This window comes from Rhinichthys klamathensis, unplaced genomic scaffold, assembly GCF_029890125.1.
Source record: "Rhinichthys klamathensis goyatoka isolate OS25496 unplaced genomic scaffold, OSU_Roscu_1.1 h1tg000244l_1, whole genome shotgun sequence".
In the NCBI taxonomy this organism is placed as follows: Eukaryota; Metazoa; Chordata; class Actinopteri; order Cypriniformes; family Leuciscidae; genus Rhinichthys; species Rhinichthys klamathensis.
The window spans coordinates 1,059,118-1,083,024 of NW_026606766.1; the positions used below are offsets into that span (position 1 = coordinate 1,059,118).

The 23,907-nt window shown below is 39.5% G+C and overlaps 1 protein-coding gene across 1 annotated transcript in view; it reads left to right on the plus strand.

Moving 5' to 3' along the window:
* Positions 1 to 23,907, plus strand: part of kdm4aa (lysine (K)-specific demethylase 4A, genome duplicate a) — a 28,307-nt gene that overhangs the window by 3,225 nt on the left and 1,175 nt on the right. Inside the window, exons 4-21 of the mRNA XM_056266026.1 lie at positions 281 to 395; positions 578 to 771; positions 1,776 to 1,825; positions 1,916 to 2,019; positions 2,104 to 2,241; positions 3,553 to 3,968; positions 5,214 to 5,389; positions 6,190 to 8,258; positions 10,599 to 10,689; positions 10,916 to 11,097; positions 14,342 to 14,537; positions 17,061 to 17,137; positions 17,569 to 17,624; positions 19,340 to 19,448; positions 19,728 to 19,916; positions 21,790 to 21,960; positions 22,667 to 22,786; positions 22,857 to 22,949. Of these exons, the coding sequence (XP_056122001.1) occupies positions 281 to 395; positions 578 to 771; positions 1,776 to 1,825; positions 1,916 to 2,019; positions 2,104 to 2,241; positions 3,553 to 3,968; positions 5,214 to 5,389; positions 6,190 to 8,258; positions 10,599 to 10,689; positions 10,916 to 11,097; positions 14,342 to 14,537; positions 17,061 to 17,137; positions 17,569 to 17,624; positions 19,340 to 19,448; positions 19,728 to 19,916; positions 21,790 to 21,960; positions 22,667 to 22,786; positions 22,857 to 22,949 (4,546 nt within the window). The remainder of the gene's footprint in view (positions 1 to 280; positions 396 to 577; positions 772 to 1,775; positions 1,826 to 1,915; positions 2,020 to 2,103; positions 2,242 to 3,552; positions 3,969 to 5,213; positions 5,390 to 6,189; positions 8,259 to 10,598; positions 10,690 to 10,915; positions 11,098 to 14,341; positions 14,538 to 17,060; positions 17,138 to 17,568; positions 17,625 to 19,339; positions 19,449 to 19,727; positions 19,917 to 21,789; positions 21,961 to 22,666; positions 22,787 to 22,856; positions 22,950 to 23,907) is intronic.

A 23,907-nucleotide genomic window follows, 5' to 3' on the forward strand; every position in this document is an offset into this window, starting at 1 on the left:
ATAGAAACGTGAAAAAAAAGGATTAAATCTTATACATGTCTTGACCTATAAAAGTACAGACCCCAAACTTTTTTAAACAGGAGTGTAAGTCGGATTGAACAGGGAAACGTAATATTAGCTGAGAATATCATAGCCTACTTTTCAAATCTCGAGGCACAAAAACATATCCTGGCCAACATTATCACCCACTGTTTATTCTTGTTCGCTCTGAGATGCGTCACATTATAAAAGTAATGCATTGAGAATGTCGTATCACAACGATTCTCTAACTCGACTCCAGGTTCTGTAATCCCATATATGCTGATTTTGATGAACTGGAGAGGAAATATTGGAAGAATTTAACATTCAATCCACCATTATATGGAGCAGACATCAGTGGAACCCTCTATGATCCGGTGAGTAATCTTTTTGTTACTATATTTCAGTTGTAACCCCTGTACACACAGTGTCATGATAGTGCACATATTGCATATTGTGTTATTGTATATTATATATTGTGTTATTGTATATGCACATATTGCATATTGTATATAGTGCACATATCAATGATTGCACATATATATGTGACTGTATACAGGACGTGACGGAGTGGAATATTGGTCGTCTCAACACTATTTTGGACACTGTGGAGAGAGAGAGTGGAATCACTATCAAAGGAGTAAACACTCCATATCTTTATTTTGGGATGTGGAAGAGCACATTCGCCTGGCACACAGAGGACATGGATCTCTACAGCATTAACTACCTTCACTTTGGAGAACCCAAGTCCTGGTACTGTCTCTCAACTCGTGTTTAATGTTTGCATTTACCCATAGGAAACAGTAGGGGTGTCACGATTCTCCAAATCCTCGATTCGATTACATTTTCGATTCTAAGGTCACGGTTCGATTCGATTCTCGATTTTTACATTTATTTTTTTTTAAACCGAAACCGGTCAATCAGGATGCTCTCTGTCTTACATGCGCTTCATGAGGCACACACGCAGGGTATCTCGCTCTCTCCCTCTCTGCAGTGCGCGCAATACGGTTTGGAGCACAGCACAGCTAAGTTAGAGGAGGTTGACCATAGACTCGCAGCACTTCAACACGCGTGTGTTTTTCCGCTTGGCACGCCGACCGGATGTCACATGGGGGCGTGGCAGCATCGACCATTCCATTTTTTAATTCAAAGTTCGAGGTTGTGAATTAATTTCGGTGACACCCTTAGGAAACAGGAACTATAGCTCATAAGAAGCATTTGTTCGTATACACTACCATTCAAATGTTTTTAAAAGAAATTATTACTTTGATTCAGCAAGGACGCATTCAATTGAAGCGAAGTGACCGTAAAGACATTTTTAACATTACAAAAGATTTTTATTTCAAAGAACTGCTGTTCTTTCTATTACATCAAAGAATCATGAAAAAAATGAACAGTTTTCAAATTTAAACTCTTTTCACCATTGCTAATAATCATAAATGTTTCTTGAGCAGCAAATCCTCATATTAGAGTGATTTCTGAAGGATCATGTGACACTGAAGACTGGAGTAATGATGCTGAAAATTCAGCTTTGATCACAGGAATAAATTACATTTTACAATATATTCAACATATAAAACAGCTATTTTAAATTGTATTAATATTTCACAGTATTACTGTTTTTACTGTATTTTTGATCAAATAAATGCAGCCTTGGTGAGCAGAAGAGACTTCTTTCAAAAACATTATAAAAGCTTACAGACCCTATTAATATTCATACTGTCCTAAAGAGAGCGTTATTACTTGGTCTTCTGCAGGTATGTTGTTCCTCCAGAGCAAGGGAAAAGATTGGAGCGTCTTGCTAAAGGTACAGTGGTCTTTTAAAAACATATAATTAGTTCCTCCTCTCCTTCAGCAGCTCATTTACTCAGGACTCTTCTCATTTTCATTCATGCAGGATTTTTCCCAGGAAGCGCCCAAAGTTGTGAAGCCTTCTTGCGACACAAAATGACTTTAATTTCACCGTCAATTCTGAGAAAGTATGGAATACCCTTTGAGAAGGTTAGTTACCTTATTTTTATCATCTTATCATGTCGTGCTTGATTTTAATCTCATGATTTGACTTCTTTCTGCTTAATTCATTAGGTCACACAGGAAGCAGGTCAGTTTATTGTGACCTTCCCATTCGGATATCACGCTGGGTTTAACCATGGCTTCAACTGTGCCGAATCCACCAACTTCGCATCCCAGCGCTGGATAGATTATGGCAAGCTGGCAACATTGGTAAGTTTTTTTTAACCTCAGTTTTTGGATCTTAACCCTCTGGGGACGGATTGGGCGGTACCGCCCAAAATGGCATACTTTTACAAATGTGTAATTATCTTAAAAACTATTAATGATAGAGAGTTGCGGTCTTTTTTACCGTCTTCCTCAGATTCCGCTGAAAACAGTGATACCCGGCTTTGTAAATATACAAACTTCCTTGTTGCGCAATACCACTATGTAAAAGGCCAATGAAATCGATGTTGTTTGGCAGATTCCGCGAACAACAACCAATTGAAAAATTGCCGATGGAGAAATATTTTTCTTACCCAATCAGAGGAAGGTTACCATGACCTTTCTAGCAAATCAGAGGACTCTGTAGCTTTGCAAGGGGTGGTACTATATAGTTAGGGATATGACGCAAACAGCGTTGAACCGAGAGAAGGAGAGAGAGCGAACGGAGGCTTACGGAGCGGATTATCAGAGATTTATATGAGAGAGAGAGAGACAGAACAATTATAATATATATATTTATATACACATACATACAATTATAGCATTATTTATTGTTTTAGCACTTTTATGATGGCAAGCAGTAAACGATTTACGGTGGAACAAGCTCTGGAACAATTACTGGAGAGTGACGAGGAGAAAGCATTGCTTAGAAAATTCTAAGCATTCCTAAGAAAAACGCCTGGGACTATTTGTAAATAAAGTTACATTTTTCATTGTTCTTTACACATTTTATTTAACAATTACACATTTCTGTCAAGCAAAGGCTTTGACAAATATATTTTTTGTTCAAAAACTGTTCACTATTTTTGTGTGATGTGTGATTTTCAGAAATAAATGAGAAAAATCTAATTTCCGTTTTTGAAATTCTCTAGTTTATAGTACATTTTTCACTCATTCTTCCTTTATAAACACATTACATGCATGCTTATGTTATCTTAGGGTCTTCTGAATCCATAGATACCAAACACATAGTGATCCATCTCCATTACATATGGTTTATAAGCCCAAATGTAAAAATAGAGAAAACGGACCAAAAAGGACTTAGTCCCCAGAGGGTTAAAGGCCGTTGCACACTGAGTCCGAAATCTTCGTATGCGTTTTTTCGTATTCGTAATTCGGTGGCTCTGAATTGTCAAAACACCATTCAAACTGCTTGCTACGGATGCGAATAACGCAGAAAATCGAATCCGATCTGATTTTTTTAATGACGGACGAAAGTTTCGGAGGCAGTGTGCAAGCGTGATTGACATAACGTGAGGTCGTATTTATTTTGTAACGTGCAAGAGCTTTAAGAATGGATGTGTCTCTCTTTCTCAGTGTTCCTGCCGGAAGGACATGGTGAAGATATCCATGGATTTGTTTGTTCGCAAGTTTCAACCAGAACGCTATAAACTTTGGAAAGCAGGAAAGGACAATGCGCCCATTGACCACTCGAAGACCACACCAGTGACGTCAGAGCTCCTGACAGACGGAAAGACAGCGAACGAGAAGGGAGAGCTCAGCGATAGCAGCAAAGAGGAGAGCGGAGAAGCGGAGCCTGGAGAGGAGCAGAAAGCTAAAACGGATGGTAAAGAGAAGGGGGACAGCGCAGAAACATTACCTGGGAAGGAGGTGAAAAGAGAGACCGATGGTGGAGAGGAGAAAACAGAAGTAGAGAAAGGAGAGCTGGATGTAGAGGAGAAAAAGCCTGTTAGTGATGAAGAACCTAGCAGCACTTCAGAGCAAATCAACAGGTGTGTAGAAAGAATCCTTACTAACTTTATTAGTATTATAAGTGAACCTCAAGGAACATATTCAAATAATTTTATAAAATCCATGTCATGACCCCTTAAATTAATACTATAATAGTATATAAACACTGATATGAAGTAAACACTGTTGAAGGTTGTGCTAGAAGATATGGTACCTTACTAGAAAACTAGGTCCCACTTTATATTAAGTGGCTCTAACAACAGCCGCGTTTCCACCGCAATTACCAGGAACTATTTGTCCCAGGAACTTTTTTCATAGGAACTTTTTTTGCCCCAGAACGGTTGCTCACTGCGTTTACACCGTGGACTAAAGTACCGGGAAGATTAGTCTGGTGACGTTGAACTGCGTGCGACTGCTCCTCCCAGTCTGCGCGTACTTGTTTTGAGTTTTAAGTATTGAGGAGATTCAAGCTGTGCTGTTTTTGTGTGCGATCTATTGGTTTACTAACGAGGTAATTAACAAACAGCAAAAAAAGAGACGAACACTAATACCAAAGCGTATTCATTTCAGAAAGCTCGTAATGCTAGATAGACAACGTTTGTTATCAGCTATAGCGGACATGACCATGAGATGGATGGAACGAACGCGCGCCATCCGGCAGAGAGAACAAGGTAAAAGAACCAATCAGCATGTTCAGCGCACAAGTCCCACCCCGAAAGTTCCTGAACTCTGAAAAAGGACTACCTCGCCAGCAGGGACTTTCTGGGGGGGAAATTTTTACCCGGAACTTCATTTAGACCCTGGTTCCTGCGGTGTAAACACACGGAGTACCACCCCAAAGTTCCTAGTTCCTGGGGAAAGTTCCTGCGGTGGAAACGCGGCTAACTATGTACTAACGTTGAAATGAATACTTTGATACAATGGACTTATTGTGTAAATTACATTGTACTTATATTTAAAAAATACCAGCATGTAAGTACAGCTGTAATTAATTTATGTATTTACGTTTGTAATTGCACTGTTGACCCTTCCCTTACACCTTAACCCACCCTTAAACCGACCCATGCCATACACACCTGTCACTAACCTCACCCGTGTCACACCTCAGTAGCAGCAAAAGTGTTTTACAATACAACACAATAAGTACTTGTACTTACTTTTCGATGCAAGTACATAGTACTTAAAGCCACTTATTATAAAGTGGGACTGAAAAACTACACAATAATTATAATTTCGACCCACTAAACTGTGTATATTGATCTCTGATCTCCCTTCTCTTCATACAGCATCAGTCCAAAGCAGAACGTGGGGCAGAAGCGGCTCAGACCCAGCACTGGAAATGAAGCGAAAGATGATGACAATCAAGTGAAGGTAGAAGAGGAGGAAGTTGAGAAAAAGAAAGCCAAACTCAGCCAGACTGAGACAGGCGACGAGAAGGAACAATCCATCTCCGCTGACCCAGGTAGAGCCTCATGTACAGCATATGACACCTGGCGATTAGGGGTGTAACGATACACGTATATATAAACTGCACTACTCATTATTTTGTGCTGCACGGACCGTTTATGAGTTTGGACCAATGTCAGTGCAGCGTGGGCCGATCTTGATCAAACGACACTGCTCTAAGAGATCCAGTAAAGAAAGCATTTGATTTCGCCACATAAGTAATAACATCGCTGTGAGATCTAGTGAGAAGCATTCAAGTTTCTCTGTTATTAACGGATCAAACAGCGCTGACGTGGAAACCAGGAGAAACATTGTGCCGTGATGAATGAACTAGTTATAGGCTTTAAGTCCACAAATCAGCAACATTCACCATGTGACCAGCAACAGCAACATAGATTCACCAGCAACAGCAACATAGATTTAATGTAGTAACACTAACTGTAATGGAAGTTTGGCAGGAATAGTCAAATGCTTTCAAGAACATCACACATCTTTTTCCAGCACTTTAAAACTCTAATATTATCATATTTAAATGTGATGACCAAAACATTATTTATTCATCCTTCAAAGATTACCCCCATTTATAAAACTAAAAGTTTCAAGATGTGGAAAAACTCACACTTATTTCATATTTATTTATTTTTATTTTTTAATTAAGGAATTTTCTCTGGCATTTCTTTGTTTTTGCTGTATCGAAAACATCCCGAACCGTGACACCACTGTGTTGTATCGAACCGAACTGTGATTTTTGTGAACCGTTACACCCCTACTGGCGGTTCTATAATAAAAATACTAAACCAATGTGTTTCTCTGCAGGTGATGTTAAAGCTGAGGAGACCATGGAGACAGACACGCCCCCTCCACAGCAGCAAGAGAATCAAGCCCCTCCCTGCATGGAGGCGGAGCTCTCGCCATCAAACCCCACCTCCAGCAGTGACATCACAATGCAGCAAAGAGATGACATCACTCCTTCTGATCCCAGCGATGTCACCTCATCCTCACAATCCACAAACAGCATCGGTGATGATGTGGCTCCACCAAGTGATGCCTCTCAGTCTGGACATGTCACTCAAAGCTGTGATGTCCAAACCATCTCTGATGACATCACTCCAAACACTGATCTGACAACTGTTAGCATCACTGATGCTCAGCCGAGTGACGTCACGCCCCATTCCTGTTCCAGTGACATCTCTGCCGCTGACGTCACACCCCTCGTATCTGTAACCAGCAGCATCTCCTCTCAACACAGCATTAACTCCGCCCCCACCTGTGATGACATCACAGAACCCAGCCACAGCACTATAAACACCATCAGCCCAAGTCTGTGTGAACCCGGCATTAACTCCGCCCCCACCTGTGATGTCCAATCAGAACCCAGCAACAGCATTATAAACACCATCAGCTCTAGTCCATATGAGCCCGGCATTAACTCCCCCCCCACCTGTGATGCCCAATCAGAACCCAGCAACAGCCCTATAAACCCCATCAGCCATGATCCATATGAGCCCGGCATTAACTCCGCCCCCACCTGTGATGCCCAATCAGAACCCAGCAACAGCCCTATAAACCCCATCAGCCCTGATCCATATGAGCCCGGCATTAACTCCGCCCCCACCTGTGATGCCCAATCAGAACCCAGCAACAGCCCTATAAACCCCATCAGCCCTGATCCATATGAGCCCGGCATTAACTCCGCCCCCACCTGTGATGCCCAATCAGAACCCAGCAACAGCATTATAAACACCATCAGCTCTAGTCCATATGAGCCCGGCATTAACTCCGCCCCCATCTGTGATGCCCAATCAGAACCCGGCAACAGCACTATAAACACCATCAGCCCTGATCCATATGAGCCGGGCATTAACTCCGCCCCCATCTGTGATGCCCAATCAGAACCCGGCAACAGCACTATAAACACCATCAGCCCAAGTCTGTGTGAACCCGGCATTAACTCCGCCCCCACCTGTGATGTCCAATTAGAACCCAGCAACAGCATTATAAACACCATCAGCTCTAGTCCATATGAGCCCGGCATTAACTCCGCCCCCACCTGTGATGCCCAATCAGAACCCAGCCACAGCACTATAAGCACCATCAGCCCTGATCCATATGAGCCGGGCATTAACTCCGCCCCCATCTGTGATGCCCAATCAGAACCCGGCAACAGCACTATAAACACCATCAGCCCAAGTCTGTGTGAACCCGGCATTAACTCCGCCCCCACCTGTGATGTCCAATTAGAACCCAGCAACAGCATTATAAACACCATCAGCCCTGATCCATATGAGCCCGGCATTAACTCCGCCCCCATCTGTGATGCCCAATCAGAACCCAGCAACAGCACTATAAACACCATCAGCCCTGATCCATATGAGCCCGGCATTAACTCCGCCCCCACCTGTGATGCCCAATCAGAACCCAGCAACAGCACTATAAACACCATCAGCCCTGATCCATATGAGCCCGGCATTAACTCCGCCCCCACCTGTGATGCCCAATCAGAACCCAGCCACAGCACTATAAGCACCATCAGCCCTGATCCATATGAGCCCGGCATTAACTCCGCCCCCACCTGTGATGCCCAATCAGAACCCAGCAACAGCCCTAAACACAAGCCCAGCATTAACTCCACCGTCACATATCATGTCACCACAGAATCCAGCAGCAGCGCCATCAATCTCACGCTGGCAGAATCAGCGGCAGTGGGCGGTAGTCCGGTGTGTCCGCCCGCAGTCCAGCACATCTTCCAGAGAACGCTGAGCCCTGCCGAGGTGCTGCACGTCCACAGCTACGCTAAAGGAGATTACAGCGAGCCCGAGCCGCGCATTCGGCATGAGAGTTACCGAGACAGCGACTCTGATAGCGATTCCCAAGAGGACTGTAAGGTGCGTATGCTACCGTCTGTCTCTGTTGTTTAAACACCTGATTCATTAAAGGGATTGACTGCTGCGCTGATGACGTCATGTTGTAGACCAACCCAGAAGTTAGCATCACCCTGATTCCCTTAGCAAAAAACCAATAGGGTTTTTCCATTACCTTTTGGATTTTTGCTGGAAATAAGCTCTGTGAACTAGCCTGGGAAAACCCAGACAACTTCCGGCAAATTTAGATTTGCTCTGAAAGTTAGTCTGGCAAAGAGCTCATTCAAGCCCATTTCCAGTCCGTCGAAATCGAGGCACCAATCAGAAACGTTGGGGCGGGCTTTACACGATGACGACAGCGCTGGGATTTTGAAGCAGATTTTGTAGCCTACATTACAAAGATGGATGCCGCCGTCGAACATCACTCGTTCCAATCAGCTATCGCGTCTGTTTTAAGCCATTTAAACGTTTCCTTTTAGTTAAAAACCGAGCAAAGAACAACACTCGGAGATGTGTCTCCGCCGCTCTGCATACGTCATCTCCTTCATCGCTCTGATTGGGTTTAGGTCTATCCGCGACGTCCGTTGGTGACGCCCCTCTGGAAATGATTTGTCTATGATGCTTTGCCAGACCATAACTCAGTTACAACTGAGAATGCTCTGGTTTTAACCAGGCTATCTGTGAACAATAAAGGTGTTTAATTGTTCCTACATGTTCATCATGATAACCTTCACAAATGAACACAACTATTATGAATTTTGAAGCTTAAATACAATCGGCAGAAGTAAAAAGCTAGAGTTAGGCTATAAACGAACTACACCACGGTCACATGACTTCAACATCACCACCATTAATCTCCAGACTCTTTCAGCCAAACTCTTTGTCTTTATTTAAAAATAAAAAGTTTGAGTTAGAATAGTTTGCAAAAGTGCGATTTATAAACTAGCTGTAAAAGTGAATAGATAGTGTCTCCGACAACTGTAGTATCATTTAACCACTTGTTAGCAACCGCCTTTTTCAAGACAAGTAAAAGCTTAAAAAGATCACAACTGGGTATTACTGATGTATTTTATGTCGCAGAATAAAATGTGAAATATTTTGAGGTTGTGTTAAACCTCAAGCCGTATTTCAGCCATTTAACCAAAAACCCATTCAAAAAACCCACTGACATTAAGAAGATTGAAGTTCAGAAATGCTAACTTGTGTCCAGGTTTTAGGACTCATTCCTGCAGCACTATATAATGCAAATCAGTTAGCAGTGCAAACACACCCACAAAATTAGTGCTGAACGTAACTCTCATTCTTGAATGCTTGAGCCTGCTAGCCTGGTTAAAACCAGACCATTCTCAGTTGTAACTGAGTTATGGTCTGGCAAAGCGTCATAGACAAATCATTTCCAGAGGGGCGTCACCAACGGACGTCGCGGATAGACCTAAACCCAATCAGAGCGATGAAGGAGATGACGTATGCAGAGCGGCGGAGACACATCTCCGAGTGTTGTTCTTTGCTCGGTTTTTAACTAAAAGGAAACGTTCAAATGGCTTAAAACAGACGCGATAGCTGATTGGAACGAGTGATGTTCGACGGCGGCATCCATCTTTGTAATGTAGGCTACAAAATCTGCTTCAAAATCCCAGCGCTGTCGTCATCGTGTAAAGCCCGCCCCAACGTTTCTGATTGGTGCCTCGATTTCGGCGGATTGGAAATGGGCTTGAATGAGCTCTTTGCCAGACTAACTTTCAGAGCAAATCTAAATTTGCCGGAAGTTGTCTGGGTTTTCCCAGGCTAGTTTTTACCTCCTCATGCTAGCAAACGATCCTGGTGCTGCACAGCATCTCTCCGCTAGCACAGTCCCAGCTATTTAAAATGATGAAACTGCACTCTACTTCTTCACATGTCTGGATATGAGCCCGCTTACAGCGCTCTTCCTCATCTGATGAATTACTGCTGTCATCAATTAAAACATATCTCTTAATAAAAGTCTGAGTACCACCTGCTTTCATGATTAATAGTAGCGTGACGTTAATTGCTCCAGGCTATATAACAAAATAATACGTCTAATTTACATGGAAAGGAAAGTTTATGCTGAAAAGAGTAATAATTTAATTGAAATGCTCAAATGCATTTAAGTGCATTAAGCTGTCGAGATGATGCAGGTTTATGTGCTCAGTGTATTTATTGTATAAAAAAACTGTTTTGAATTAATATTTGTACATTTTTATTTTATACAGTTTAGTTTTTTCCCCACATTTGACTGGTATTTCTGTCAACGAATCACAACCCCCCTGCAGTTCCATCATAATCCACTAGGGGGTTTGTGCGCTCTGCTATGTATAATGAGTGTGAGTGTGTGTCGTCCTGCAGAAAGAAGATGAACGTCCAGTGGAAGCTCAGCACAGACTTCCCAGACTCCCCAGGCATCATCCTCTGATGAAGGACAGCATCAGTGATGAAGGTCAGTGTGCATGTGACAGTGTTGTCATTGTTAACTAGAAGAAAATTGTGCATAATTACATGCAACTAACCCTAATCCTACCCTAACCCTATAGTAAGTATGTAGTTTATTAATATTACTCAGTACTTAAATGTATACTTGCACCTTAAAATAAAGTGTAACCAAAGTTGCTAAAAGTACGCTGCATAAAAGCATCCTGTGAATGAAGAATGCTGTGAATGTGCAGAGCTGCAGGATCAGGCTGCATCAGAGGAGGACGGGCTCGACGGGGAGGCCTGGGCGCGACCTTTGACCCAGCTGTGGCAGAACAGACCGTATAATCCAGAAAGAGAGAGAGAGTACAACAGAGAGATGGGTCTGCTGCCTCCATACTGCGCTGTGTGCATGATCTTTCAGGCTCATCAACGGGTACGGTGGCCTGTTTCAGACATCTGCCTTTATTTCTTTTAGTTCATACTGTTTATTTTTGTTATGATATGGATTTTTAATATACCGCAGTACCAGTGTATGTCGCTTTAACAACGTTGGGAACGCTTGAGAGGGGTCGCTTTTCACTGTTGCACTGTGGTGAGGGCTCAGCTTAGCGTGATGGTGAAGATGGATAGGTTAAACTATAATTGACAGCTGTCACATTATATTACAGTGTTTCTCATATTGGTTCACAATATCAACACTGCCAACCACAAATTGATTTTCCAAAAGGCTTTGACATCGTTGAATAAACATGAGCACTGGATGTCTCAAAGTCAAAACTTTTGATGTTTAATGAAAAGTTTTGACGTTATTTCTATTGAATCTTTCTTTATCTTTCCTGATAAAGCAGCGTTTATGAGCTGCTTTGTGTACAGATGTTATAGACGTTATGTGTATAAATTTTTTTCTACAATATTCCCTCATGACAGTAAAATAGGGCATTCTAAGTCAATCTACTGCAGTATTTCCTCTCTCAATCAGTAGAAAATGTGGTTAACACTAGGGCTGGGTAAAAAATATCGATTTCTCGATATTAATCTATTCTCATTTTTACGAACCTATATCGATTCTTAAATCTCAAGAATCGATTAGTCATCCTGTTTTCATTTGATGAATGAATGGAACATTGTAGCGCGCATCCCATCCAATAAATCGCAATAATCTTTGTGCTTTGTTACTATTGATACTAAATAAAGTCTCTAATTTCAAATTATGTCCATTTTCTTACGAAATTCAAAAACATAAATACCGTTTTGGCGCTGTGGCGTGAGATCGCTCTGGCTCAGCTCTAGAGAAGCAGCAGCGCGGAGCGCACATGATCTCCTCTTCTGCCTTAACCCTCTGATTATCTTCATTTAGGGTCTACACTTGTTATCTTTGGGGTCTCCAGGGACCCCAGACAATAACATTGCATTTTGTAACAGTATAATAAAATTTTTTTTACAAATGTAATTTTACTCTGTTTATTAATGTTTTTACTCAACATTTGTGCAGTTTTGGGAGGATTTTTGATATTTTTTAAATTTCTAAAAATAAATAAATAAATATTTAAATAAATAGTTTTTTTTACAAAAAACAGCATTTTATGTAAAATTCACTTTATAAAGGACCCAGATTTCTAACTTTCATTTATGGGGATAACATGGATAATTGTACATGATTTAATGTAAGATTTTTGCCCTTTTTTTGGAAAATGAAGTTTTAAAATAAAAAAATTCACTTTAACCACTATATTGCTATAGAGCTCCATTATATGCTATTTGCTGTTTGATTAACCAAAATACATCTTTTCACAAGTTGGATTCAGTTGGATTGAGTTGGATTCATATATAAATATTTTAAAATCAAAATTATAAAGAAGAATTATATACTTTTGGTCAAAGTTTAGCATATTTTGTATTAAGTTTAGCATATTTTGTATTGAAAAAAGTTCTTCAATAATGTTACTTTATGATTAGAATCAAACCTGAACAAGATGTTACAAAAAATCTTGGAGTCTTTAGATTTTATCATTTATTTCAATTATCTGTTTTTAATATAATTCTATCATTTTTAATCAACGTTTCAGTTACAAACTGTAACAGAACAAAAAATAACAGAAATGAACAGTTATATTACATATTGAGAAAAAAAAACAAAAGTGCAATGAACTGAACAGCAATAACAAATGATCAAATAAAGCAGTAAAAAAATAAAATGGTTGTAATATAAAAATTATTTTGTTAAAAAAACTGATTGGGAAATTTTTGTTTTTTGAACAAATAAGAACAACAATTGGTGGTGCACTGGAGGTGTTCACGAGTCAGTGCACTGCAGGCAGTATGCGTAGTACGTTGCATGACTTCTGCAGACACACATTCTGTGTGTGTGTGTGTGTGTATTTTCGTTGTGTCAGTGTCACCAATTTATATTTGTGGTGGTTCTGCATTTTATTTGACAAATTATAAGACTTTTTTTATAGCCTTACAAATGTATTTCTGTGTATGTGTATGTGTGTGTGTGTGTGTGTGTGTGTGTGTGTGTGTGGCGAGCATGATAATTTTGCATTGTGGATGTTTTTTACATTGTTGGAAGTGTGCCATTTCATTTCTGTCCATGTGATCTGCGTTGTTTCTGATTTTGATGATGAATATTATATATTTACTATGCGGGGTCTCCAGGGACCCCGAAGACAACAAGTGTGACTATTTTTTTCACGGCAACATAATAACAGATATCATTCCAATTTTTCTTTTCTTTTGTAGATCTATGAAGTGTTAAGAGCTGTAGAAAGTTTCATACCATTTGGACAAAGAGAACATTTTTTTTAATTTGACCAAAAGTCATTTGCGGGTTAAAAAGACCCCAAAGATAACCAGAGGGTTAATAATACCAGTTACAGCGCGAAATAAACATGAATGAACGTCTGAAAGTGTGTTAAAAGATAGAGTACAACTTATCGAAATCCGTATCATGTCACATGGAATCGCTCAATCAGTGTTTCAACCGTGGAAAGACGTCAGTAAAACAACTTGTAAACAAAACGTCACATTTACCTCAGAAAAAACATATGTGACCATAAACTCGTTAGTCAGCTAGAAAAATTAACTCTAAAGAGGAGCATTTTGCTAAATATATGCACCATATTACATATTCATTATAATTTTTAATGTTCTTCGATATTTAATGCATGTTTGAATAAATCTGGCAAGTTTTTATGACCGCCACCATTTAAATGTTTATATTTCATATAACTTTATTGTTATAAAAATAAACAAAAGTGTAAGTTAAGTGTTTGTATAGCTACAAATCAGTTAATTTTTACCTTCAATATTATAGTAGGCTAATGAAGCCTAGTAGGCTACAACTGACTCCCATAGTTTACAGCATTGGTTAAGAGATTTGTTTTCCTTGAGAAAATTTGCCATGTATTGTACCTGATATCCAAAATAATCAATATTGAATCGAATCGAATCGAATTGCAAGCTTGTGAATTAAATTGTGAAATTTGTGTCAATACCCAGCCCTAGTTAACACACAGTCATGCTTGAAAAAAAAAAAAATACCGTCATATACCGTGAAACTGGTATAATTTAGAAAAATACCGTGATATGGATTTTTGGTCATACCGCCCAGCACTAATTTCTTTCCTGTCACTGGAGTATAAGGAAGGTCTGACACTCGCTGTGTGTGTGTTCAGTCTGAAGGGGGCGAGAGCGAGCCGGCTGTGGTGCTGCCCAGGGGTCAGATAAGGAGCAAGCCTCTGATTCCAGAGAGATGTTTCACCACCACCACAGAGGACAGCGCAGAGGACCAGACGCCCACACCTCGCCTGGAGGAGGACGGGACCAGCCTGCTCATCAGCTGCTCCCTGTGCAGAGTCCGTGTGCACACCAGTGAGTACTGACCTCTCACAATACTGGATGAGAGAAGGTCCCTTTTCATACATTGCCATTCAAAAGTTTGGAGTCAGTAAGTGTTTTTTAATATATATACTTTTATTCAGAAAGGAGGCATTAAATTTATCAAAAGTGACACTAAAGACATTTTTTAATGTTACAAAAGATTCTATTCAAATAAATGCTGTTCTTTTGAACTTTCTATTTATTAAAGAATCCTTAAAAAAATCATTGTTTTCAACATTGATAATAATCAGAAATGAGTCTTGAGCAGCAAATCATCATATTAGAGTGATTTCTGAAGGATCATGTGACACTGAAGACTGGAGTAATGATGCTCAAAATTCAGCTTTGATCACAGGAATAAATTACATTTTAACGTATATTCAAATAGAAAACACTTATTTTAAATTGTAATAATATTTTTTCTATATTACTGATTTACTGTATTTTTGATAAAATAAATGAAGCCTTGGTGAGCAGAAGAAACTTTCAAAAACATTACAGGGGTCATATAATGGTACATGCACTTTTTCAAGTTGATGAAATGTGTGTTGGCAGTGCCTGTACACAACCATCATATAATGATAAAAATCCATCCAGTGTTTTTGTTTTAATCTCCTTATATGTTTTCCCCTGCCTCAAATCGAGCCGTTCGACCGTGTGACGTCACAAGCTCGGAAGCCCCTCCCACGATTGTTGATTGACAGCAGCGTTTCAACACAGACCCGCCCTCGCTCGTGAGCCAGCTGTCAATCATAGTCTGCGCGGACCGGCGCGGTCATTGTTGATATGCTGGAGCACTGTCTATGAGCAGAATGGCGTCTAAGCGATTGTGGTGTTCTGTTCTTGGGTGTAATAACGAACACAGTCATTTTAATGTTCCTAAATCCGAACCGCTGAAGACGCAGTGGCTGAGTTTGTTTTCGAAGGGAATATTCCCCACGAGCAACGTCAATGCTCTCATGTTTGCGCGAATCATTTCTCAGCAGACTGCTTTATAAACGAGGGTCAGTATAAAGCTGGTTTTGCTAAGAAGCTGCTCCTGAATAAAGGATCGGTACCAGATATTCGTGTTCCTGCTGAAGTGTAACGTTTTATTAAACTTTATATTAATATTTATATCTTTGCAAATCGCTTCACGATGAATGAGTCCAAGGTTTACACTCTGGGTACATTACTGCATGTTTTCTATGTACGACGTTCTCCATATAATTCATAATCCCACGTTTATAATGAACAACGCGTTATGGTTATTGTGTTACAAACGTGTACGCACAGAACAGAGAGGCGGAGTCAGCAAAGCTCATTATCATTTAAAGTCATATACACTGAAACGGCGTGCTGAAAACAGAGCTGTTTTTACCAGGTAAAATAAGTGTTTTCTTACAATACTAATGAGAGTTTTAAATAAAGTATATTACAAACTTTTAATTTAGACCCTAAAGAATCATACTAGCTTGTACAAAAATGGCATTATATGACCCCTTTAACAAATCTTACCGACTCCAAACTTTTGAACGAAAGTGTAGTTTGTCTGTTTATAAAATGGATTTTAATGTAATTTCTTTCAGTTATGATGCCTCAAATTTAGAATTAGAATATAAACTATTAGGGAACAAATGTCCAGTGTCGTAGATTTTTCCCTAAACCCAGGGGCGTAGAATTTAGTAGGGACGCTAGGGATGTGTCCCTACCAATATCCAGTGAAGTCTACCTGGGTTGTCTAAAATCGACATTCCCTGGGTTGTCTATTTCCCTAAACTAACTCACCTGCTGCACAGCAGTAATGACAGACAGACTTCTGCAAATGTCCTCTAAATGCTTTAATCACGGCCGGGAGAGTCCTCAACATTTCCAACTGCCCCCAAGAAGCAGCAAGGCCAGAGGATCTCAGACAAATTCCATTGAGAATCCCACCAGTAAACACGAATACAACAGTTTTTATAGAAAATTTCCCTACAATTTGATTGGTTCTTCATATGCAAACTCTTCTATTACTAGGAAAGAGTAAACACTGTTTTCTTAATTACTTCATAATCACAAGTTTTCAAACCTAGACATCTGTCTAGTTTCATTTCCCATATTTGTTACATTACACTCATTACACTCAACAGGAGTATGGCAACATAGGCCTACAACAATCAAAAACACTGAAACACCATGTACTAAAACGTTCTGTTCTAAGTGTTAGCATGTTAAATAAGGTTAGATATTAGAAACATGGTCAGTTTAATATACAGTTTAAAGATCTATCACACCAGCATGCATGTGAACTTCTTCAATACTGTTTGAAAAGCATCCCAGGATGCACCATGGTGGTCTCATCATAGATTTTTCAAGCACACCCTTTTCTGACAATAGGCTTGTTCGACTTGAACCGGCGCTGCACAGACCGATCGGTGAATGACATCAAAGTCAAAGCTCCGTATGCTTTTCAATCGCTCTCACGGTACTTTGATGTCATAAACCGATCGAACAGTATGTTCAAATCTGTTTAATTTGTGCTGTTTGTTCCAGGTTGTTACGGTGTGGCTCCTTTGAGAATTTCCAAAGACTGGAAATGTGCTCGCTGTAAAGCCAACGCCTTCGCTGAGGTACACATAAACATCTTTACATATAGTGGCCCAAAAAGTTTTGTACACCCAGAAATGTAAAAAAAAGCCGTATAACTTTCTTTGACGTTTTCTCCTGTAAGATTGAGGCTGTCAAGCTCCAAAAACAACAAAAATACAACATACATGACCGCCAGTTTGAAATACGAGCTATGTATACTAGGTGTATACAAACCTAGTAGTCTTTTTGTGAAGTGTTTTACTTGAACAGTGTATTTTACTTTAAAACGAATGGCACTTGCTTTGATGTTTCTTATCAAATGCAGTGACATTCGTACATTTAAATGTGACATTAAGTGTCTTAATACTTTTTGGGCCAATGTACACTTGCATTAAACACATAATGATCTTTCATGTCTCTGTTTAATGACAAGTATGATGTCAATGATGTTTGAATCTGTGATTCTGGACAGAGTTGCTGTCTGTGTTCGTTGAGAGGAGGAGCGTTACACAGAGCCAATAATGGCAAGTAAGTAAAACGAAACTCCACTAGAGGACAGGACTTGCATAGGTAATGCCTCCTAACCTAGAAGTTACATTAGCTCTTGAATTCCTAGAGCTGTGTTTTTGTGTGCTTTAGTTTAGACCAACAAGAACCTTTTGTTTCCATGCAACCTCTCTTATTACAAAACTCTGGTTTGAGATTACAGGAATCAGTTAGTGTCTTACCAGGTGAGTTTCACAAAACCTCTCAAGAACTGCTCAAAAGAAAGAAATAAGAAATGATATTTGCCTAAGTAAAATTATTTATACCTCAGTATATACAGAAGTATTTGTTATACCATGTGTAATTTAACTTATACCATGGTCTGGGTGAATACTCGATTCTGATTGGTGCAGGGTGTCCATTAAAAAGTGATAGAGGACACCTAGTAAAGGAGTTCTGGTGAAACTGACTGTTTACCGTTCGAAATTAATAAATAAATGCGCTGGCTACATCAGCTGTGAGTAACCATAGCAACAGGCAGTCAACGTATCCGTTTACAATTTATTGTATCAAAACAAACATCTAGTTAGCCGGTATACTACGCCTACCTGTGTGTTTTAATTATAGGTTATAAAAAACGAAAGTGAAACACCCATGGCTACACAAGCCTAACTTACATGAAATAAAATATGTTTACTTTCTGGCTCGTAAGTGAGCTAAACTGAAGGGTTCTCTGAGCTGAGCGGACTATAAATATCTCCGGTTGCTAAATAAACCGGCAGGCGTAACCAGGGAAACCAAGTTATTGTTTGTAAAAACTTTAGATTTCGATTGTAAAGCTAATTAAAATCTAAACTAATGTTTTAAAAATGTGTTATTTGGCAAGTGACCATGGTATAATAAGGTGTCCGCTGCGCGTCGGACGGTTCACGCCTCGCCGTCGTCCATTAATACCTAGACAATGGACACCTCATCGGGCATTAACCCTTACTTAATCATTATAATACATGATGTTTATTACTGTACTACAAATACTCTGCTATATCATACAGAAGACTATCAGTAAAATTTATAAAAAATGTGGGACCAAAAATTATTCAGACACTTTGACCTGACTTTTGCTTAAGTGTTTTTTCTTTAATTGCTAATGTGACCTTTTTACACCACAGACTGAACAACATTAAGCATTGTTTGGTAATTGCTTGACCTAAATTGGTATTATCTAATTGTGTAGTTAAATTTAACAGCTGACAGATATTCAACCTATCTCATCTTTGAGACAGTCTAACAGAAGTTGTATAAATTGATTTGATAACTCTGAGTTTGTCATATTTTATTTCCATTTTCTAAACTATAGCGAATAAACTGTGATAATGTGAGAAATGTTGAAGGTGTCTGAATAAATGTTGGCTTGCCTATATATATATATATATATATATATATATAAAAATTTTTACAGTAATCAGTGAGATTAAAAATTATAGAACCATCACTGAAAATAATGGTAATTACAAAAAACTCAAGTAAAACTTCCAGACAAACTATAATAATGTTCCACTGTAAGTGGTCCAAAAAAGAAATTATTTTCCTAAATGCAAAATATAATTGCTTATTTTTATGTTTTGATTCTGAGGTGAAATGTGACTTGGACATGTTCTTAAGAGGGTTTTTTGAGATTCATCCTGCTGTTCTCTTCAGCATCTGTTAATGTTGTATAAATGATCAGCGCTGGTTCCTGACGTGTGTCTCATGCACAGATGGGTTCATGTCCTGTGTGCGGTGGCAGTGCTAGAGGCTCGCTTTGTGAACATCGCTGAACGATCACCCGTGGACCTCAGCGGCATTCCCTTACAGAGATTCAAACTGGTGAGATTCTGTGCGGTAACAGCAACATTTCACTTCTCAGTGATGTGGTTTTACACCAAACCTCCATCAGTCAACAACTTGAGCTGTCTTAAATCACGTCCCACATCCTTCACGCTAGAAAACGACACATTTTGACACCGTTTGTAACTTCAAGATGTTGGCTTTTACTGAAATGTCTTTGACACGGTGTTATTTATATCTGCACTTGGGGTGTTTTCGTCCCGACTCACTTCCTCTGAACTGACTTCCTGTGAGCTCTTCTTTTGTGTCTGCTTTTAGAAGTGCTACTACTGCAAACGGCGGATGAAGAAAACGTCGGGCTGTTGTGTGCAGTGTTCTCACGGTCGCTGCCCCACCTCCTACCACCCGACCTGCGCACAGGCCGCAGGCGTCATCATGCACCCGGACAACTGGCCCTTCGTCGTCTACGTCACCTGTTGCCGCCACAAAGGCCCGGTACAATCAGAGGTATTGAGCTCTGAAACTCTAAAGTTCTGCAATTCCACAAGACTGCTCTATAAAGAGATGTGGCTGCTTCAAGTGGACCAATAGTCACTTCCTGTTTCCTTTTTTAGACATTTTTAAGCAGGACATAAGTGTTTAAATTAGGGCTGTCAGTTAAACGTGTTATTAACGGCGTTAACGCAAACCCATTTTAATGGCGTTCATTTTTTTTATCGCGCGATCAACTGCCTTTTTGGCCTAGCAAACTTTTTGTCACATGCTTTTGCAACAGGACGCGGCGCTGCTCTATAAAACCCATTCATTTCAATGGCTTGCGCCGCGCGAGGACGCTACATTGCTTCGTCGACCAAAGCGCAAACGGATCTAGCTAGACCGGAAACATAACAACAGGCACGCCGCACACACTTGTTTGGGCTTGCGAGCCGGCCAAATAGTAGGTTAACGTTACGTTTTGAGTGGATGACGAGCGCGAGACGCCGAAATGGATGCCAATAAGATTCTGAATGGAAAGTTTACTTTTAAAAAGTTGCCAAATGGTTCCATTGACAAGACCAAAGTGATCTGTGTGTTTTGTCGTTGTGAACTGAGCTATCATCATCGCAGCACGCCCAGTCTGAAATACCACTTGATGATTGCCAAGCACACACACACACACACACACACACACACACAGCTGATGTGAATTCTCCGCCCCCTCGTCAATATCAGGACCTCGTCAGTATTTCTTTCACCCGTTTATTGATGGACAGTGTTACATTGTGTGAGAGATTATTTGCTCCAAGTGAAAATGTTTTAGTGTGAAATTGAACACAGTATATGTCCATGTTGTTTTCAATAAAAAACTTTTGCACAAAGCAAGCCGATCCACTTTTCCATGTTGATAAGAGCATTAAAATGAGAAAAAATAATGGGACAAAAAGAAATCAAGAGACATTTAGAATAGATAAAAATGTGCGATTAATCGCGAGTTAACTATGACATTAATGCGATTAATCACGATTAAATATTTGAAGCGTTTGACAGCACTAGTTTAAATACTTTATAGAATACTTTAAAGGTGAACTGAAACAAACTAAATATAATTCGATAACATGTTGGTTATTAAAATTGTAAACAAATTAATTCAAAAATAATGTTAAAAACAAAACATATATGAAGTTTTTCTCAATACTGAAATGAACATTTGTTGTTATTAGAGCGCAGCCGTGTTCGATGACGTCACTGGCATGGTACCACTGTAGGCTACTAACGTTAGTTACCGTTGTGTCAGGCTACTCTGACTGATTTGAGTAGTAAAACTGAAATAATAAAGCTGCATATTCTTCACTGTATTATGAAACGAGACTGCTGCTTATATAGACTGCTGTCACTTTAAGAACTACAGGAATGCACGGATCTAGAATATACTGATACACATTGAACCTTGTGTTTTTTGACACTTTAACTGCAATATGACGATAAAGATAATTTAGTTTAGTGCACGCGCTGACAGCTGACTGTCTGTGCATTGTGTTTAGGCGTGTGCATTTCTTTCTCTAAACCTTAATTAAAAAGTAATGTTTTTATGACAGGGATCGTTTTCATTATGTGCACCCAAACTCCACCCACTATTGCCTGGATAATTTGCCCTTGATATTAATAGTATATTTCTTTTATTCTGAAAAGCATCGACCCTCCTATCCACTAAGTGACCGTCATTTTATGTCGATGTCAGGATCAGTCATTTAAAACAAATTACAGAGAAATTTTAATGATGGACCCTAGGACAATTACAACAGAAAAAAACTGAATTTGAAAAAAAAATGACATGGAATTTGGGAAGAAATACATGGTATTTCATAGGGCCTGACCTCTGATGTCTGTGTCTCCTCTGCAGCGTAATAAAGCAGCCATGCGAGACCTCAGTGTGGGTCAGAAGGTCATCTGCAAACACAAAAACGGACGCTACTACCAGTGTGAAGTCATACAGCTGACAAAAGAGACCTTTTATGAGGTCAACTTTGATGATGGCTCCTTCAGTGATAACCTTTTCCCAGAGGACATTGTGGTAAGAGACAAGACGTGCATTTAACTAATGTTTTAACTAGATTTTAGAAGTCATGGAAAACCAGGAAGTATCAGGGAATATTTTAGTTTTGCAGGCCTGAAAAAGTCACATTAACGACTTAGAAGTTATGGAATTAATAAAGTAATCTCGAAAGTTATTGAAAAGTCTGAAGTTACATACACTAGCGATCAAGTTTGGTGTCAGTAAGAGTGTCTCTTCTGCTCACCAAGGCTGCATTTATTTGATCAAACATACAGTGAAAACTGTCAGATTGTCAAATATTTTTAAAGTTTTAAATAACCATTTTCTATCATTATATATTTTAAAGTGTAATTTATTTCTGTGATCAAAGCTGAATTTCCAGCATCATTACTCCAGTCTTCAGTGTCACATGATCCTTAATAATCACTCTAATATCATGATTTGCTGCTTATTGTTGAAAACAGCTTTTTAGTATTGTGTAAAAACTATTTTAAAGTCTTTGATTAATAGAAAGTTCAAAAGAACAGCTTTTTATTTGAACATTATGTAACATTATGAATGTTTTACTGTAACTTTTGGTCCATTTAATGCGTCCTTTCTGAATAAAAAATATTATTTAAATTTTTTTTAAAGTACTGACTCCAAACCTTTAAACCGTTGTGTATGCGTTGTCTAATTATGACTACAATATTACATATTCTTGTATTTTAATGTTTTTGTGTAGAACCGAGACTGCGCTCAGCTGGGTCCGCCTCCACAGGGTGAAGTGGTTCAGGTCCGATGGACGGATGGTCTTGTGTATGGAGCTAAATTCGTGGCAGCTCATGTCATTCAGATGTACCAGGTAAATGTCAGAGAAGAGTTGAAGCAAAGGTTCCTGTGTCTGCGCTTAGTAAATCACTGCTTCTCTTCAGGTGGAGTTTGAGGACGGATCGCAGCTCACTACTAAGAGAGATGACGTCTACACCCTAGATGAAGAGCTGCCCAAGAGGGTCAAATCTCGTCTGGTGAGCCCTATATGTTAAGGATTATTGCAAGTAAAAATACAAAAATACAAAAAAATTGTGACGTGAGAATAGTACTTAATAGTATAATTGAGCTTGTATAATTCAAAATCAGCAATAATTCAAAATCTTCAGCATATATTGTTCAACAGTCAGGTTCCAGAAGTAAAAACTATCAATTGTTAAAGGTGCTATATGTAACTTTTCTTCTAAAATGAAGCCTTTTCTTATTGCCTGTGTGTGAAGGGGTTTTAATCACACATTACAATGATCCACTTGTCTGGTTTTGCTATTACCTCTGAAGGCCAGTATACCTATTTCTATGTGAAGTGTCCGGGTCGGATTTTCTGCGGAAGCCATCGGATGTGACGTGCACGCGCGCTCCCGAGCCTCTCTCCTTTATATATACACACATTGCATTATGGGTATTCTCTAGCCATTGAGCGTACATTGGTTATAAACAGTGATGGGAATAACGGCGTTATAAATAACGCCGTTACTAACGGCATTACTTTTTCCAGTAACGAGTAATCTAATTGATTACTCTTCTCATCTTAATAACGCCGTTACCGTTACTGCCAAAAAATGCGGCGCGTTACTATAACTGATGAAGCTGTTTTTTTTTTTCATCAGACCAACTAGATCTCTGAGCGAGAGGCAAATACTTTTTTTACTGTTCTTCCTTGGTTAGTGGGCAGAGCACGAGTCAAGCGCATAAATGCTGACGATTGACTGAGGTAGAGTAAAATGTCATTGTAAGCCAATCAGAGGTAGAGTTGGGCGGGTGTTCGAAAGCACGCATAGTTGTGATGGGCATTCGGCTCTTTTGACTCAGCTCACTGAAAAGAGCCGGCTCTTTTGGCTCACAAACGGCTCTTTAAATGACTTTGACTATAATATTTCAATTTTTATTACATAATTATTTAATTTCTATAGGCTAAATTTGTAAAAATAGAGTCGG